This window comes from Pseudorasbora parva, chromosome 15 (assembly GCF_024679245.1).
Source record: "Pseudorasbora parva isolate DD20220531a chromosome 15, ASM2467924v1, whole genome shotgun sequence".
Taxonomy (NCBI): Eukaryota; Metazoa; Chordata; class Actinopteri; order Cypriniformes; family Gobionidae; genus Pseudorasbora; species Pseudorasbora parva.
The window spans coordinates 44542121-44560913 of NC_090186.1; the positions used below are offsets into that span (position 1 = coordinate 44542121).

Sequence of the window (18793 nt, forward strand, 5' to 3'; positions counted from 1 at the left end):
TGCTGACAAACTCCGGCCTATTAGCATAGAGCCCGCCCACGACTGCTGATGAACTCCGCCCTATTAGCATAGAGCCCGCCCACGACTGCCGTCCACAACTGGAAGGCACGATCATTTGAATATACTCCAGGGTATACTTCTACTGATACAAAGCCATATGCTAATCGCTGAACTAACCTTTTAAGGTGTGTGTGTGTGTGTGTGTGTGTGTGTGTGTGTGTGTGTGTGTGTGTGTGTGTGTGTGTGTGTGTGTGTGTGTGTGTGTGTGTGTGTGTGTGTGTGTGTGTGTGTGTGTGTGTGTGTGTGTGTGTGTGTGTGTGTGTGTGTGTGTGTGTGTGTGTGTGTGTGTAAAAAGATTGTCAGTGATCTTCTGTCCTGTAGATGTGGCTGCGTCTGATCACTCTCATAAGAACACTCAACTGAAACAGATTCTCAATGACCCTTTATTATGTACATAAGCAATCCTGCACATCTTCATCAGGCACAACACAACTAGATGATCGATTGGCTGTTTTTTTCTTCATGACCTACAGGTTCATATCAGACGAATGTCCCGTCTGCTCAAACAGTTTTAAATGATTAACTCCTCGAGTATCATCACAGAGTAAACGTGCACTGCATTCAAATGGACAGGAATGTCAGATATTTACTCATTTCAACAGAGAACCGCTGCTCGTTACAATGAAAGAATAAGCCCAGACTGGATTTATCTGTATTCTTCAGCTTGATGTAAAACTCAAGAATGACAAATAAAATTAAAAAGTATGTGAAAATAAGCTTTCTTCTGGACGTGGTTGGGTTCACATGTATCTGTTTCGGATGTACTCGCGGTACATGAGCACGTCCTCCTGACTCAGAGTTCTGACCCAGCCTCGACCCGTCTGAACGTGACTCTGGAATAAAGATCGGCTCTGGATGTCCACTTCTGGAGCCGAAACCTCATACACACTGTCCGACGGGAACACCGACACCGGGACTCTGCAAAACAAACACAGATTCAAAACTACATCACATTGCCAAAAGTATTGAGTTCAGGTGTTCGATCTCTTCATGGCCACAGGTGTATAACTCCAGCTCTCGGCCTGCAGACGCTTCTACACACATTAGTGAAAGAATGGGTCGCTCTCAGGAGCTCAGTGAACTCAAGCGTGGGGCCGTGATAGGCTGACACCTGTGCAATAAGGCCATTCCTGACATTTCCTCACTACTAAATATTCCACGCTCAACTGTTAGTGGGATTAGAACAAAGAGGAAGCCATTGGGAACAACAGCAACTCAGCCACGAAGTGTTCAATCCCAGAGCGGGGTCAGCGCATGCTGAGGGTCACAGTGCGCAGAAGTCTCCAACTTTCTGCAGAGTCAACAGCTCCAGACCTCCAGACTTCTGTGGCCTTCAGATGAGCTCAAGAACAGCGGAGAGAGCTTCATGGAATGGGTTTCCATGGCCGAGCAGCTCATCCAAGCCTTACATCACCAAGAGCAATGCAAAGCGTGGGATGCAGTGGAGTAAAGCAGCCGCCACTGGACTCTAGAGCAGTGAGACGTGTTCTCTGAGCGACCAATCACGCTTCAGTCTGACAATCCCATGGACGAGTCTGGGTTTGGCTGTCGACAGGAGAACGGGACTCGCCTGACTGCATTGTGCCAAGTGTAAAGTTTGGAGGAGGGGGGGATTATGATGTGGGTTGTTTTTCAGGGGTTGGCCCCTTAGTTTCAGTGAAAGGAACTCTTAATGCTTCACCAAGATATTTTGGACAGTTTCATGCTCCCAACTTTGTGGGAACAGTTTTAGTGGCTGTAATAATGAACACAGCAGCCATTTTGATGTTGATATCTCTGATATATCGAATTGATACGGTTGAACTTGCACAGATGTGTCCTGAGAGAATCGCGTGTCTAACTTTCTCCTGTTGTCTAAGCAACGCTTCACACTCAAAGCCCCCACATATTAGAGGGGCGGGGTGAGCAAAGCTCATTAGCATAAAAGGCACATGCACAGAAACGGCTTGCTGAAAACAGAGCTGTTTTTCACCAGTTTAAATGAGTGATTTCTTAGAATACTAAATAGAATTTTTAATTAAAGTATATTACAAAGTTTTAATTTAGACAATAAATAATCATATTAACTTGTACAAAAATGGCATTATATGACCCCTTTAATGACAACTGAGATCATACAGTGTGACATGGCTTACATCGGGGATCATGTTCGTACAGTCTGACAAGCAACATTTGCAAAGGATTTTGAAAAAAAAAAATCGTACAGTATGCAGGAGTTGCCAAGTCTGCAGTTTACTTGAACACTGTTGCCGTGGGTTGAAGCGACCCCAAATTATTTGACATTTATATAATAAATAATGCAAATTCTAGGGAGATCCCGCCAAAAAACGCTGATTTTACTCACCGGAACGCAATTTTTACCGGGAACCCCCAGACACACGACTAGGCTAGTTTTGTGCTAGCAATTGGACGGGTTTTGTTGTGAAGACCTGGCAACCCTGTGCAGGACCCTTAAGACATAATGCACAGATCCAGAACATACTACACATGAACTTATCTACAGTTACAGGACTCACGTGCCATTCTGACAGCTTTCTATCAGAACCAGCATTAACTTCTGGAGCAGTTTGAGCTCCAGTAGCTCGTCTGTTTGATCGGACCCCACGGGCCAGCCTTCGCTCCCCACGGTCATCAATGAGCCTTGGCCGCCCATGACCCTGTGGCCGGTTCTCCACTGGTCCTTCCTTGGAGCACTTTTGATAGATACTGACCACTGCAGACCGGGAACAGCCCACAAGAGCTGCAGTTTTGGAGATGCTCTGACCCAGTCGTCTAGCCGTCACAATCTGGCCAAACTCGCTCAAATCCTTACGCTTGCCCATTTCTCCTGCTTCACACACATCAACTCTGAGGACAAAATGTTCACTTGCTGCCTAATATATCCCACCCACTAACAGGAGCTGTGATGAAGAGATCATCAGTGTTATTCACCTGTCAGTGGTCATAATGTTATGCCTGATCAGTGTATATTATTTAATATGATCAGAATATAGTCTTTATCTAAAGGAAGGATCAATCTTTAAAAGACAAAGCCAGTTTTCTATCAGTTTGTCTGTTAGTTTCAGACCTGCAGCTGACGTCCGTCTGATAATAACGAGAGAAGACGTGACACTTCCTGGGGAAGTTAGTCTCACACACACCAAGACAGGAAGCATTACATCATCAGGATGTGTGTGTGTGTGTGTCTGATGCGCCCCGAACAAACATTCATTTTACTTAATCGTTTGGTCACACCAGCCAGTGTAAAGTACATCCGTGATGCATTATAAACACTCTTAATGTTGCGTCTGCGAGTGAAAAAATGTCAATTTAAGTGTAAAGTGTTTATATATAAAGAGAAAGTGTTAGCCGATATTCATCAATACTGGAGTCATTGAGTACACTGCTTCTTCTAATAATGTCGGTGTAATGTTTTTGACCTTAACAATATATTTAGACACAGTGGATCAGATGCTCACACACACACACACACACACACACACACACACACACACACACACACACACACACACACACACACACACACACACACACACACACACACACACACACACACACACACACACACACACACACACACACCTGCATCTCACATGCCTGTCGTGACCTTTATAAACGTGTGTAAGTCGACACCTATCAGACGGGATGCGTGCCAATTAAACTCCAGATCGAAGGCAGACTCCGCCCACAAGTGCGGACCAATGAGGTGTCGGCACAAGATGTCAAAACAAGAACAAAACAAAGGCACGTTACCGACACCGGCATCAATGAAGCGTGAAAAATGATGCAATGACAGGAAACACACAAATGCATGATCATGACATGTGTTCACACAAACACACACACACACACACACACACACACACACACACACACACACACACACACACACACACAGCCCCTAAACCTGCCCATTACGCGCACACACACACACACACAGCCCCTAAACCTGCCCATTACACACACACACACACACACACCCTAAACCTGCCCATTACACACACACACACAGACACACACACACACAGTCCCTAAACCTGCCCATTACACACACACACACACACACACACACACACACAGACACACACACACACACACAGCCCCTAAACCTCCTCATCACTCTCACACACACACACACACACACACACACACACACACACACACACACACACACACACACACACACACACACACACACACACACACACACACACACAGCCCCTAAACCTACTCATCACACACGTACACACACACACACACACACACAGCCCCTGCCCCTAAACCTACTCATCACACACATACACACACACACACACACACGCACACGCACATACACACGCACATACACAGCCCCTGCCCCTAAACCTACTCATCACTCACTCACACACACACACACACACACACACACACACACACACACACACACACAGCCCCAGCCCCTAAACCTACTCATCACACACACACACACACACCTACACACACGCACACGCACACTCAGCCCCTGCCCCTAAACCTGCCCATTACACACACACACACAGCCCCTAAACGTACTCATCACACACACACACACACACACACACACACACACACACACACACACACACACACACACACACACACACACACACACACACACACACACAATCCCTGACATTAAATGGAAATGGTAAATGGACTGCATTTATATAGCGCTTTTATCCAAAGCGCTTTACATTTTTGCCTCACATTCACCCATTCACACACAGACGGCGATGTCAGCCATGTAAGGCGCCATCCAGCTCGTCGGGAGCAGCTGGGGTTAGGTGTCTTGCTCATGGACACTTCGACACTTGGTCAAGTGGAACCGGGGATCGAACCACCAACCTTCTGGTTTGTAGCCAACCTACATGAACCACTGAGCCACTGCCGCCCTAAATAAACCTAATTAAACATTAAACTGCAGAGATAAGGAAGTGTGTGTTATTGTGTTTATTGTCACACACTCACAGGCTGAAGACGGTCTCTGATATCCTCATGTCGTCGCGTCTCTCCACCTTGTGCTGGTTCTGACCCAGATGAGCAAATCTACACACACACATACACACACACACACACACACACACACACACACACACACACACACACACACACACACACACACACACACACACACACACACACACACACACATACACAGTATCAGATCCTGAATTTAAAAAGGATGTTGAATCAAATTAATGAATAAAAAATATTTTTTATAATTAATTAATATTTTAACCAAAAAATGCCATTTAAAGTCCATTTGATTTCCCCCCAAATTAAACAGTTTCCCAGATTTGAATGATTCTTGATTTAATCTACTTTTACATCTATAAAAGGATATCTAAACAAATTAATCTAGAAAACTTTAACAACTCTAATAATCTATTAAAATGTTATCAATCATTGTTCCAGATTAATTCAGTTTTAATGGTTTAATTACATTTTATTGATAAAAAAAATTATGTCTAAACAAATGTATTTATAAATTAAAAAAATATTATATATATATATTATTTGTTATGAAATCCATTAGATTTTCCCCAAATTCTGTGTTTTCTGTGTTATTTTATCTGGTTTCCATTTTAATGGTTTGAATAAATGATAATAATCAAAAAGCATGTCTAAAAAGCTTTAACAATTAAATAATTTATTAAAAATATGTGGTTATGAAATCCATTAGATTTTTTTCCCAGATTCAGTTTTTTTTATGTTTAGCTAAATTATAATAATCAAAAAGGATGTCGAATTTAACGATTTAATAATTTATTAATATTTAAAACAAAAAAAGTGCCATCCATGAAATGGGTTTTTATTTGTTGAATCAATTATGCATTTATTTATTATTATTTATTATTATTATTATTGTTATCATTATTATTATTATTATTATTATTATTATTATTATTATTATTATTATTATTATTATATTATGTATTTTAAAGGTGCACTATGTAGTATTTTTGCAGTAAAATATCCAAAGACCACTAGGCCAGTGTTATATATTTTGTTCAGTCGAGTACCTACAATATCCCAGATGTTTCCAACTATTTGTAAATTGTGAGTAAATTGCTATTTTAACTGAGGACCGGGACGTTTCAGCACAGCGTTTGAGGGAGTCGCCTGTCAATCGGGTCATATCTGCGCTACCCTCGGTTTCGGCTTTTATTTGGCAGGAGCGCTTTACTCTTAGCAGTGTGAACAAGTGAACGCACAGAGTAACGTCATAACATCGTTTTAAACACACTTAAATGTATCTAAAGCCCCGTTTCCACCACAGGAACTTTACCCAGGAACCAGGAACTTTGGGTGGTACTTCGTGTGTTTAGACCGCAGGAACCAGGGTCTAAATGAAGTTCCGGGTAAATATTTCCCCCTCCAAACGGCCCTGCTCGCGAGGTAGTACTTTTTCAAAGTTCAGGAACTTTCGAGGCGGGACTTGGGCGCTGAACATGCTGATTGGTTGAGCTCAGGCAGCATTTTATTTCAACTCGGCATTTTTAAAAGTCTTTTGCGAGGTTCGGTCTACGTTCAGTAATAATCAGTCTTACACGCAGCGCTCATGTTGACAAGAGAGGAAAGTTAATTTTTCTGAGGGGTTAACTTTTTATTTCGTAAGTTATGAAGATAATGTTGGAGTAATGACACAGCGTATATTGCCCCGGGCAGTTTTTAACTGCGCCTGACAGAAATTTTTTTTTTTCTCAGATGATTATTTAAACAATTAAATAGCTTATAATATAATACTGTATTAGTCCTGGTGGCCGTTAAGAGTCGCTATGGCTTCAGTTAACACACTCCAGCTGCTGGAGAAAACAGCGGAGACATTTCTGATGCGGCAGACAAACTGCTAATATGACAAAATGATTGCGATTGAAAGTCATTACATGTAAACACCAGATCGGTTTAGATAACGTCTCATGTAAACAGTCCACTAAATCTTTCAATCGGTAGGCTACACACAAAAATGATTACTGTCCGCTAGGGCTGTCATTTTTGAAAAAAATCTAATTCGAACGGATTAAAATATCAAGCAATGCATTCGAATATATTCAATTATCTACAACGCCGTCATCTCCAGCAGCTGGAGTGCGTTTACGGATGCCATAGCAACTCTCAACGGCCACCAGGACTTATACGGTTTTATAAAAGCTATTCATTTGTTGTAAAGTGTAATAATCATCTCAGAAAAAATAAATTCTAATGTCAGGCGCAGTTGAAGTAGTTAATGATTGTTTGCTTACATAGGCGTAGGGACAGTGTCATTATGCCAACATTATCTTCATAACTTCTTATGAAATAAAAAGTTTCTCCCTCAGAAAAATGTATTTTCCTCTCTTGTCATGCTTGGTGCATGAGCGCGACGTGTGCTCTTCAGTGGTGAAGGCGCGCGCTGTGTACATCACATAAGGACGCACACTCAAAAGTAATCCGGTCAGGTCATTTACATGGTGAAATGTTTCGTTTGATCGATTCATGAAAAGATTTTTCCACCCATCTCAAAACGATTACAATTTCATTCAGTTTGGGCATTTTTATTACGATTGAGGTGTTTATATGGAGCATTTTCTTTCAGATTGGACTTTTAAACTGATTACAGTGCTCCATGTAAACGCACCGACAGTAAAAACAATTGCGCTACATGGCACTTTAAAAACCGGATAGTTTATTTATAGTTCGATTACGGATATTTCACGTCATCTTCGCATGCATATCGAAAAGTGACAGCCCTTGTCCGTCACTGGCTTGGAGGAGCAGTCGAGTGCAGTCCTACATCACCGGACTCCTAATCTTCTCGGAACTTTATCGCGGTGGAAACGCAGACAGCTGCAGGTCTTGGGGGGAGAAAAGTTCCTGTAAAAAAGTTCCTGGTACAAATTGTTCCGGGTAATTTTGGTGGAAACGGGGCTTAATATGATAAACAGAGCTGCTTTACCTCATAATCATAACTGGAAGAGCGGATCAGTGCAGGCGCCCGGCGACTGTCTCCCGTCCCGTCATAATAAAAGTCCCGGTATTCGCGAGGCGGGTATTTGTTTAACCAATCGCTCCAGCAGCTGTGCTCAGCTCTACAACACTCGGTCCTGCTCTGCTTTAGACTACAGTAACGTTAATAACCGCAGGCATGAACGTGATTTCTGCCCGAGTCCTATTTTCCACCGGCTGTGAGGTGAAGACCACATCTCCCAAGATGCTGCGCTCACACTTGGCGTCATCAAACTACGATTTATTTTGAATAGGCGCCCTCCAGTGAACGAAAGCTGCATATTATAATTGCACCTTTAATAATTGAATTTTTGGCAAACTAAGAATATCTTCTGTACATTAATGCACATTATAAATGAATGAATTAAATCAGTCAGTCAGTCAGTCAGTCAGTCAATCAGTCAATCAATCAGTCAGTCAGTCAATCAGTCAGTCAGTCAATCAATCAATGAATCAATGAGTCAGTCAGTCAATCAATCAATGAATCAATGAGTCACTTAGTCAATCAATCAATGAATCAATGAGTCAGTCAATCAATCAATGAATCAGTCAATCAATCAATCAATGAATCAGTCAGTCAGTCAGTCAGTCAATCAATAAATCAATGAATGAGTCAGTCAATCAATCAATGAATCAGTCAATCAATCAATCAATGAATCAGTCAGTCAGTCAGTCAATGAATCAATCAATCAATGAATCAGTCAGTCAGTCAATCAATAAATCAATGAATGAGTCAGCCAGTCAGTCAATGAATCAATCAATCAACCAGTCAGTCAATTAATGAATGAATGAATCAGTCAATGACTCAGCGAGTGAATGAAGTGGCTGTTTTCTGACCTGTGGTATATGAGGAGGTCTTCATCCGGCGGATTGGCCAGCAGATTCAGGCCATACGTCTCTCTCACGGCCGGCAGTGCCTGCTGGGGCTGATCCTTTCACACACACACACACACACACACACACACACACACACACACACACACACACACACACACACACATACACACACACACACACACACACACACACACACACACACACACACACACGATTATGCAAATCAACATTGTTTTTTTTCTAGGAGTGCAACATTTACAACAGAGTAAACACAAAACACAAAAACAACAATTAAACAGCCGCAATAGTAACAGCAATAAAACAAAAAGACGGAACTGACAAATAATAGCTAGTAAATCAACATTGTTTCAAAAGCTGCCGTAAAAATAAAGTTTCCCCTCCAAAGAAACTGCTCAGTCCAAACATGTTACGTAACCGGCTGAAGTTTTGACGAGTGTGTGTGTGAGACGAGTGTGTGTGTGAGATGAGTGTGTGTGTGACGAGTGTGTTTGCTCCGCAGGGCATGTGGCGCTGATTTCCTCATATGTATATTGATTAGCCTGTGGATGACTAATGCTCACGCGCTCCAGTGTAATTACAGTGTTGCAGATAATGAGGTTTTTCACGTTTAAATATTTAATAAGTCGCAGGGTCTCGTTTCTCGCGGCGTATACACGAGACAAACGTGTGTGTGTGTGTGTGTGTGTGTGTGTGTGTGAAACCCGTCCATGTGACCCGTGGGCGCCAGATCTCACGCTTGAGAAATGAAGCTCGAGTGAAAACTATGACAAATGGAGGTGGAGTTACAGCGAGAGAACAAAAACATTGGAAATGTGTTTCTTTATGAGCTCGGAATTTCACTTTTTAGTTTATGACTTTTGACCAAAAGGCCTAGAAATGTTTTGTTTTATTTTTGCTTTATTTAACCAGGTAAGTCAGTGGAGAACAGGTTCTCATTTACAATGACTACCTGGCCAAGAGGCAGCATAAGAAGCAGGTGTAATACAGTAAAAACATCAAATTAACACAAAAATACAGCATAAACATAACATATCAAACACACAAAAACTTAAAACAAGTACAGCAATCTTTTATCACTGACCAAATTGAATTCCTAGGGTGCGCACACACTTGTAGTTGGGTTAGTTCGGTTCGTTTGGTCCGGACCAAAAAACTAAATCATATAGTCCTGGTCCGCTTAGCGTTCACACTGGCATTTATAACAGCGAACCTAAAGTTACCGAACCAAAGGCATAAGGAGACGCTGCTCACAACCTGATTGGTCGGCTTATATGACGTATTTTTCGCTTGCAGAACATTTAGAATGCAAGGGTGGAACGACTTAAGAAATGTTATCAGCGTGATGGTTGAAAACATCTCAGGTTACATTGCGTAATGACACATATGGGGGTACGCCCCGGGGCGTGCCGATTGTCTGAAGCCCTTATAGAATCACGCCAATTCATTGGCTGATGGCGCAGCGTCGCCCCTCGAGCTCATCACCTTTGAGCTATACTTCATCTCCCCAGATTTCTCTGCCGAGCAAAACGGCTTGTTGGCAGTGTGGGGAGCTTGGCAGCGTGTGCAGCGTCTCGTTCCCTATTCAGAGAACATAGGTTACTTGAGTAACCTGAGACGTTCGCTTTCATAGTTTCACTCGACGCTGCGTAATGACGCATATCGGGAACGGTATACCACACACGCCAAGCTAGAGCGCTGTCGCATCTGACACTAACGTCAGGAAGACCTGAACGGCTGGATTAAGCTGACAGAACACGCGACCCCAGAGCCGTAAAGGTCTAGAATATAGAACTTGGCAAAAGTGAGTGAGGACCATCCTGCCGCGACATAAATGTCCTCCAAGAGAGCCCCCTTGGAGAGTGCCTGAGAAGAGGCCACACCCCTGGTAGAGTGTGCTCTAACGCCCAGAGGTGAAGGAACTCCGCTCAGCTCATAAGCTAAAGAGATGGCCTCTGTCACCCAGTGCGAAACTCTCTGCTTCGATGCGGCAAGCCCACGGCGGCCGGCTACGATACACACTAGCAACTGGTTAGACTTCCTCCAACCACCCGAACTATCAACATATATCTTCAATGCCCTAACCGGGCGGAGCAAATGCAACCTCTCGTCATCCGGGGACGCAAAAGGCGGAGGGTGGAAAGAATGAAGGATGGTGACCTGCGAGCGGAAGGATGTAGACAAAACTTTGGGCACATACCCCGGCCTGGGTCTAAGAGAGACCTTAACCAGGCCGGCAGCAAAATCCAAGCAAGCTTCGCTAACAGAGAGGGCTTGCAAGTCCCCCACTTGCTTCAAAGAAGTTAGAGCCAAAAGAAGAGCCACCTTAAGAGTAAGAACCCGCTCAGGAGCTGACTCCAACGGCTCAAAGGGAGCACTGGTCAAACCCTCCAGGACAATAGATAAGTCCCACAAGGGACACCAGTATATTCACATATATATATACAAATATAAATAAAGGATTATTTAAAAAGCTAATTGTCACTGCCACAAATTGTGCAAAGCGCCACTTTCTAGTAAAACTGGTAACGAATCCTAAAATCACATTTGTGCTGTCGTCTGATGCTAAACTCATCATAAATCAATGTCAAGACCAGCGTTTGTTGCTCTTCAATATTTGATTGTTTGTGTTTTTATTGATGTATGAACTCCAGCATGTAATAGTTGATTTAGCGTACGGCGCTTTGAGAGGCTGCTTTATAAATGTCCATATCTGGTGCTGAGATCTCATCATATATATATTACTTATAATGGCCTGTTATCAGTCTGAACACACTTTAACGAGCCTATGTGTGTGTGTGTGTGTGTGTGTGTGTGTGTGTGTGTTTATAAAACATCAGGTTACAAATGTGTATAATGCCATGGGTATGACACAGGTATTACAGGAGAGGGTGAAATATGAGGACATTACCCATGGCCCCACTTTACAAAAGGCTTATAAATCACACAGGAGGAGTTTTTATGAGGAAGTAAAAATGCAGAATGTTTCCTGTGATGGGTAGGTTTAGGGGCAGTGTGTGTGTGTGTGTGTGTGTGTGTGTGTGTGTGTGTGTGTGTGTGTGTGTGTGTGTGTGTGTGTGTGTGTGTGTGTGTGTGTGTGTGTGATCGATTCCTGAGGAAACACACAGTCCCTGGCACACATTCATCCAGCCATGGCAACAGGTCAGTGTGACACTGACAAACAATCATGACGCTTTCACAACCTCTGCATCCGCATGCTGATTAATATCTCCATCCCTCAGTTTATACCTGTCTAATTGAACCCAGAATGGCTGTAAACACACACACAGGTTTGTTTCACTATATTAGTGAGGACATTACATAGACTTCCATTGATTTTATATCAGGTTAATGATGTTTTCTATCCCCTAACCCAACCCCTATCCCTAAACCTACCCATCACAGAAACATGTGCAGATCAACAGATTTAAATAAAAACATGTTTTGGCCGATTTATAAGCCTTTTTAACTAGTGAGGACCAGTCCAATGTCCTCTAGTGGGTTGTTTTCATGTTTTACTATACAAGTGAGGACATTTGTGTCCTCACAAGTATTGCCAAACAAGGAACACACACACACACACACACACACACATTAATGCTCCAAATCTTTATAACATAAAAGTAAAACACTCAGTTTGTTAGTCTCTTCTGTGAAACTAAACATGTTCAGTACATAAGAAAACATGCTTTTCTTACTTAGTATTTTTGTCTTGTTTCTAGTCAAAATATCTAGAAATTCTTACATTAAGAAACATTTACTGGTCAAGTAAAATTATTGTCTTGTTTTGGGAAAAATAACTCAAATGAAGAGAGTTGTTGCTTAAAATAAGATAAATAATCTGCCAATGGGGTGAGAAAAATAATCTTGTTTTCTGTTTGAATTATGTGCATGAGAGTCCTCAACATGACACTTTATATTAGGAGCTTCACAATAACTGCAGTTATTCTGAAGCACTTAAAGGGTTAGTTCAGCCGAAAATGAAATGTCTGTCATTAACTCCTCTCCCTAATGTCGCTCCACACCCATCAGACCTCCGTTCATCTTCACACACAGTTTAAGATATTTTATATTTAGTCCGAGAGCGTATGCAAGTGTATGCACACTATACTGTCCATGTCCAGAAAGGGAATAAAAACATCATCACAGTAGTCCATATGAGACATCAGTGGGTTAATTAGAGTCTCTTGAAGCATCCAAAATACATTTGGGTCCAAAAATAACAAAAACTACGACTTTATTCAGCATTGGCTTCTCTTCCGCGTTTGTGTTCAATCCTCAAATAAAGATTCAAACGGTTATGAGTCAGCGAATCGATTCATGATTCAGATCGCCAATGTCTCGTGATTTCAGCAGTTTGACACGCGATCCGAATCATGAATCAATTCACTGACTCATAACCGTTTGAATCTTTATTTGAGGATTGAACACAAACGCGGAAGAGAAGCCAATGCTGAATAAAGTCGTAGTTTTTGTTATTTTTGGACCCAAATGTATTAAAAACTCAAACAGGGACTCCAGAAGAATGAAATCTGGCGTTCATATTCTGTATTCTTTGAGACGCTTCGGAATGAAAAGTGCATTATAAATAAAATTATATATGTGTGTGTGTGTGTGATGAGTAGGTTTAGGGATAGGGGTTGGGTTAGGGGATAGAAAACATCATTAACCTGATATAAAATCAATGGAAGTCTATGTAATGTCCTCACTAATATAGTGAAACAAACCTGTGTGTGTGTGTGTGTGTGTGTGTGTGTGTGTGTGTGTGTGTGTGTGTGTGTGAGAGAGTGTGAGAGTTTGTGAGTGGGTATGTGTGTGTGTGTGAGTGTGTCTGTGTGAGAGTGTGTGAGAGTGTGTGAGTGTGTGTGAGAGTGTGTGTCTGTGTGAGTGTGTATGTGTGAGTGGGTGAGAGTGTGTGAGTGGGGGTGTGAGTGTGTGTATGTGTGAGAGTGTGTGTGTGTGTGTGTGTGTGTGTGTGTGTGTGTGTGTGTGTGTGAGAAAGAGAGAGTGTGTGTGTGTGTGAGAGAGTGTGAGTGTGTATGTGTGAGTGTGTGTGTGAGTGTGTGTGTGTGTGTGTGTGAGTGTGTGTGTGTGTGCGTGTGTGTCAGACAGCACGAGAATGCAAGTTGTTGTTTTTCTGCTAGTTATTGCGTTTAATAACTCTTTTTAACGTCAAGCAAGTCTAATCACAGTCATGTGCTCAGTCTGTTCTCTGCTACGCGTCGACCTAAACCGGACACTTTTCACAGTGTTGAAGCAGCGTATTAAAATCATTCAGATATTGCGATCCATTGCGATATGCATATTGTGATATATACATTTGCAATATTTTGATAATTTTAATATATTGCGCAGCCCTAAATAAAATCTATTATTATTATTATTCATTGAAGTCCTGCGTGTGTCCTCATTCATCCGTTAAAATCCTCCTCTCAATCCACCTTCAGTGACTCTTAAGGTAAATAAACCCCAATGGCCTTGTTGTCATGGAAACATGTCAGAAACCTTGAGTCATTGGCCGGTCAGAGAGAGTTTGTGCCGCTCAATGCATTACAAAACCTCCAATGACAAACTAAGGAGAGAAATGTATATATATATATGCAACATAAGAATGTATATATGTGACCCTGGAATACAAAACCAGTCATATGGGTCATTTAAAAAAAAATCATCTGAAAGCTGAATAAATAATCTTCTTATTGATGTGTGGTTTGTCAGGATCGGACAATATTGGAAAATCTGTAATCTGGGGATGCTAAATAATCGAAATATTGAGAAAATCTCCTATAAAGTTGTCCAAATGAAGTCCTTAGCAATGCATATTACTACTAATAATACATTTCTGATATGAACATTTACAGAATATCTTCATGGAACAGGATCTTAATATCCTAATATGATTTTTGGCTTAAAAGTAAATGTATAATTTTGACGCTTATAATGTATTGTTGGCTCTGGCTCAGATATACCCGTGAGATTAGGACTGCTTATGAGCTCCACGGTCACATTTATACATCATACAAATGTTTAATCTATTAAGCTGTAAACGTTTTTTGAATTCACTTAATTAGACACACTTTTGGATTATTAACATTTAATTAACCCATTCAAATATATAAAAAAACTATATATATATATATATATATATATATATATATATATATATATATATATATATATATATATATATATATATAAAATAAGAAAAATATATAAATAATAATTGTATTATTTAAAAAATATATAAATAATAAGAAATAATTAATATATGTATAATATACAATTTAGTCTGTGTAAACATGCATTTGATATAATTTATAAATTTGTCTTATTTTTATATATTTTAATAGGTTAATTAAAAGTGAATCAAAATGCATGTATAATTATATATATATATATATATATATATATATATATATATATATATATATATATATATATATATATATATATATATATATATATATATATAAAAACAAGAAAACTATATAATAACAAATAATTTATAAATGTAAAGATTTTTTTTTACAATGCATTCACCCATCAATAAATACTCTTAATGTTCTTAAACATGCAAACAAAAAAAGACTTAATTAAAATTCACTGATATCTGTCATCTCACTAAAGAAAACGTTTACAAGAAAAACAAATATAATCACAAATGACTTAAATAAATCATGACATTTTGCAATCTATTAATATTTTGGTAACACTTTATTTTATAAAGCATATAAAGCTTATAAAGCACATATTAATGCCTTATTCTGCATGAGCTTATTCTACATCCCATCATACCTAAACTTAAACGCTACTAAAACTACCTTACTAACTATTAATAAGCAGTAAATTAGGAGATTATGAGGCAAAAGTCGTAGTTAATAGTGAATATGTGTTCCCCATACTAAGTGTTACCAATATTTGTTATAATATAGTATGTTTTTTCTCTCTCTGCATTGCATTACGAGCATTATTGTGTCAGTCCGTTAACATTATTCATGGCTCACACATTATGTAAAGTGTCTCCACGATGCAACAGGAGGAATTCTGGGAAAACAAGCTGAAAGGACGATGTGTCCTCAGGCCAAAGTAACATCAGCTACCATACGCTTCTCCAAGATATAAACCTGATTATGGCATCATCAGAATCACAGTGGAGCATTAATAAAGAGCGGATCAGAGCGTATTGTTCAGCGAGGGCGTCTGCGGACAGACAGCTTCACACAAAGCCTCTGAAAACAGATTTAATATTACACGCTGCTTATGGAAAAATACTGTTCATCACTCATACTTAAAGGGTTAGTTCACACAAAAATGAAATTTATGTCTCTAATGTCGCTCCACACCCGTAAGACCTCCGTTCATCTTCACACACAGTTTAAGATATTTTATATTTAGTCCGAGAGCGTATGCAAGTGTATGCACACTATACTGTCCATGTCCAGAAAGGGAATAAAAACATCATCACAGTAGTCCATATGAGACATCAGTGGGTTAATTAGAGTCTCTTGAAGCATCCAAAATACATTTGGGTCCAAAAATAACAAAAACTACGACTTTATTCAGCATCGGCTTCTCTTCCGCGTTTGTGTTCAATCCTCAAATAAAGAGTCAAACGGTTATGAATCAGTGAATTGATTCATGATTCGGATCGCGTGTCAAACTGCTGAAATCACGAGACATTGGCGATCCGAATCATGAATCGATTCGCTGACTCATAACCGTTTGAATCTTTATTTGAGGATTCATAATGTTATGCCTGATTATATACATATACATGGGTGTCGGAAGCAAATAAAAAGTGGGTGGGTCAGCAGGGCAAAATATGATAGGTGGGGAAATTGTTTGGCGGGCGGTCTGGGGGTTCTCCCCCAGAAAAAATAAAATGATTTCATAGATGTGATTTCCTGCATTATGGTGCGTTTGAGGCCATATCCCCCTATACCAAAAAAGACCTCAAACCAGTCAATACCAATAGTCTAATAAAAGGCTATATTCATTTAACTGCCATAGACATCAACAGTTTCACAGATAAATGATAATGAATAAGTTGCATGTTTTTTATGCTCTGTGTCCAGACAGAAAAAGTGCCGTTTACTAAACGATTGATTGGGCCAGACAAAATGACAGAAATCACTAAAACATTTCCCGAGGCTATAGAGTAGGGGTTAGACGCATGGCATCAAGTTTTGACGCATATTGCGAGCATATGTTCGAATCCACCTTTTGCCACACTCGCTTTCCCCATCACATATCAGATCGGAAAGGTATTTATTTTTAATAAAAAAATAGATAATATTAAAAAAGGAGAAATAAAGCGTTTAACATGTGTTTAATAATACGTTTCTCGGTTAAGGGGTAGTCAAGGTAAGCAGACGTGCTGAATTAGAGACGGTAAAAGTGAGTGAGTCCAATATCATTGGTCTTAAAAAGTGTCGTAGTCTTGTCCCACACACACACACACAATGGTTCCGACGCCCATGTACATATATATAATATAATATGATTAATATAACGTTCTTGAAAGTGATTTTTTTCCTGATGCGGTGCAATTCGAACTAAACTGTCCGGAAAACATTCACAACTTGATCCACACTGCAGAAAATGCTCTTCTTACTCAGTATTTTTGTCTTGTTTCTAGTCCAAACATCTAAACATTCTTAAAATAAGAAGTATTTACTAGACAAGCAAAAGTAATTGTCTTGTTTTGTGAAAAATAACTCAAAATGAAGAGAGTTTTTGATTAAAATAAGATAAATAATCTGCCAATGGGGTGAGAAAAATAATCTTGTTTTCTGTTTGAATTAAGATTATTTTTCTCACCCCATTGGCAGATTATTTATCTTATTTTAAAGGTGCACTATGCAACTTTTCGTCCACTGGAGGGCGCATATTCTAAACGGCTCGCAAGTTTTATTATGACGGGACGGGACACAGTCGCCGGGCGGCCGCACTTCCTCTTTTTCCACTCAGGTAAAGCAGCTCTTTTTATCATATCAGATACATTTAAAGGGCTTCGGGCATCCGTCCGCTCTCTTCCCTGAACTGAAATGAAGTAGTGTGCTGTACTCTCCACACGATTGACATCAGGTTCAAGTACGCCAGGTTGGCTGGTGGTTGTGTTGCCCGCATACCGCCTCCCATGGCCGAGACTGGTATTACGACACCTGTCGGGCCGGGGCTAGTAATGCTAATGCTAATTAAGGCTGATATCTCTGCAGCACTATCACTTGACATCTTTTTAATGACATCATTGCCCTTATTTCTTCTCATTCTTTTGATGCGTGTAGGTCATTTTTTGGATATTTTCACCTCAATTTTTACACATAGCACCTTTAAGCAAAAACTCTCTTCATTTTGAGTTATTTTTCCCCAAAACAATAACTTTTGCTTGTCTAGTAAATATTTCTTAATTTAAGAATTTTGAGATATTTTGACTAGAAACAAGACAAAAATACTGAGTAAGAAAAGCATTTTTTGCAGTGCAGGTATCATGCCATGATTCACCCCAAAGTTTAGGAAGAAAATCCTGAGTAAAAATGACATTAGTGTGTGTAAATACGATCGCTCCGACATGACCCGAAGGCATGTGACTGTCCATGAATAAACTAGCAACAATCTGGAACTAAATGAAGTCAAAACTCTTTCCATCTGAACTATATTGTTCTCAAAAATCTTAGTTGACATCACATTTCCGATCATAATTATTTGGAAAGATCTCAGACGGAAGCCGTTTTGTTCCTCAAACTCAATCTCCCTGCGCTGCAGATTGATTTCCACACTTGAGGACACACTGACCTTTAATGGCTCCTTCTGGCCTCCATCTGGCCATTCAAAGACCCGAGAGAAAATCATTTGCTGTATTTCATCGTCATAC

The 18793-nt window shown here is 40.2% G+C and overlaps 1 protein-coding gene across 2 annotated transcripts in view; it reads right to left on the reverse strand.

Annotated features, from left to right (window-relative positions):
• Positions 1-425: 425 nt before the first annotated feature.
• Positions 426-18793, reverse strand: part of fig4a (FIG4 phosphoinositide 5-phosphatase a) — a 130912-nt gene continuing 112544 nt past the window's right edge. For both annotated transcript variants that reach the window (XM_067418332.1, XM_067418331.1), the window contains exons 22-24: positions 8902-8996; positions 5047-5124; positions 426-978 (exon numbers count right to left, since the gene is read on the reverse strand). In XM_067418332.1, the coding sequence (XP_067274433.1) occupies positions 801-978; positions 5047-5124; positions 8902-8996 (351 nt within the window). In that variant the 3' untranslated portion in view covers positions 426-800. The remainder of the gene's footprint in view (positions 979-5046; positions 5125-8901; positions 8997-18793) is intronic.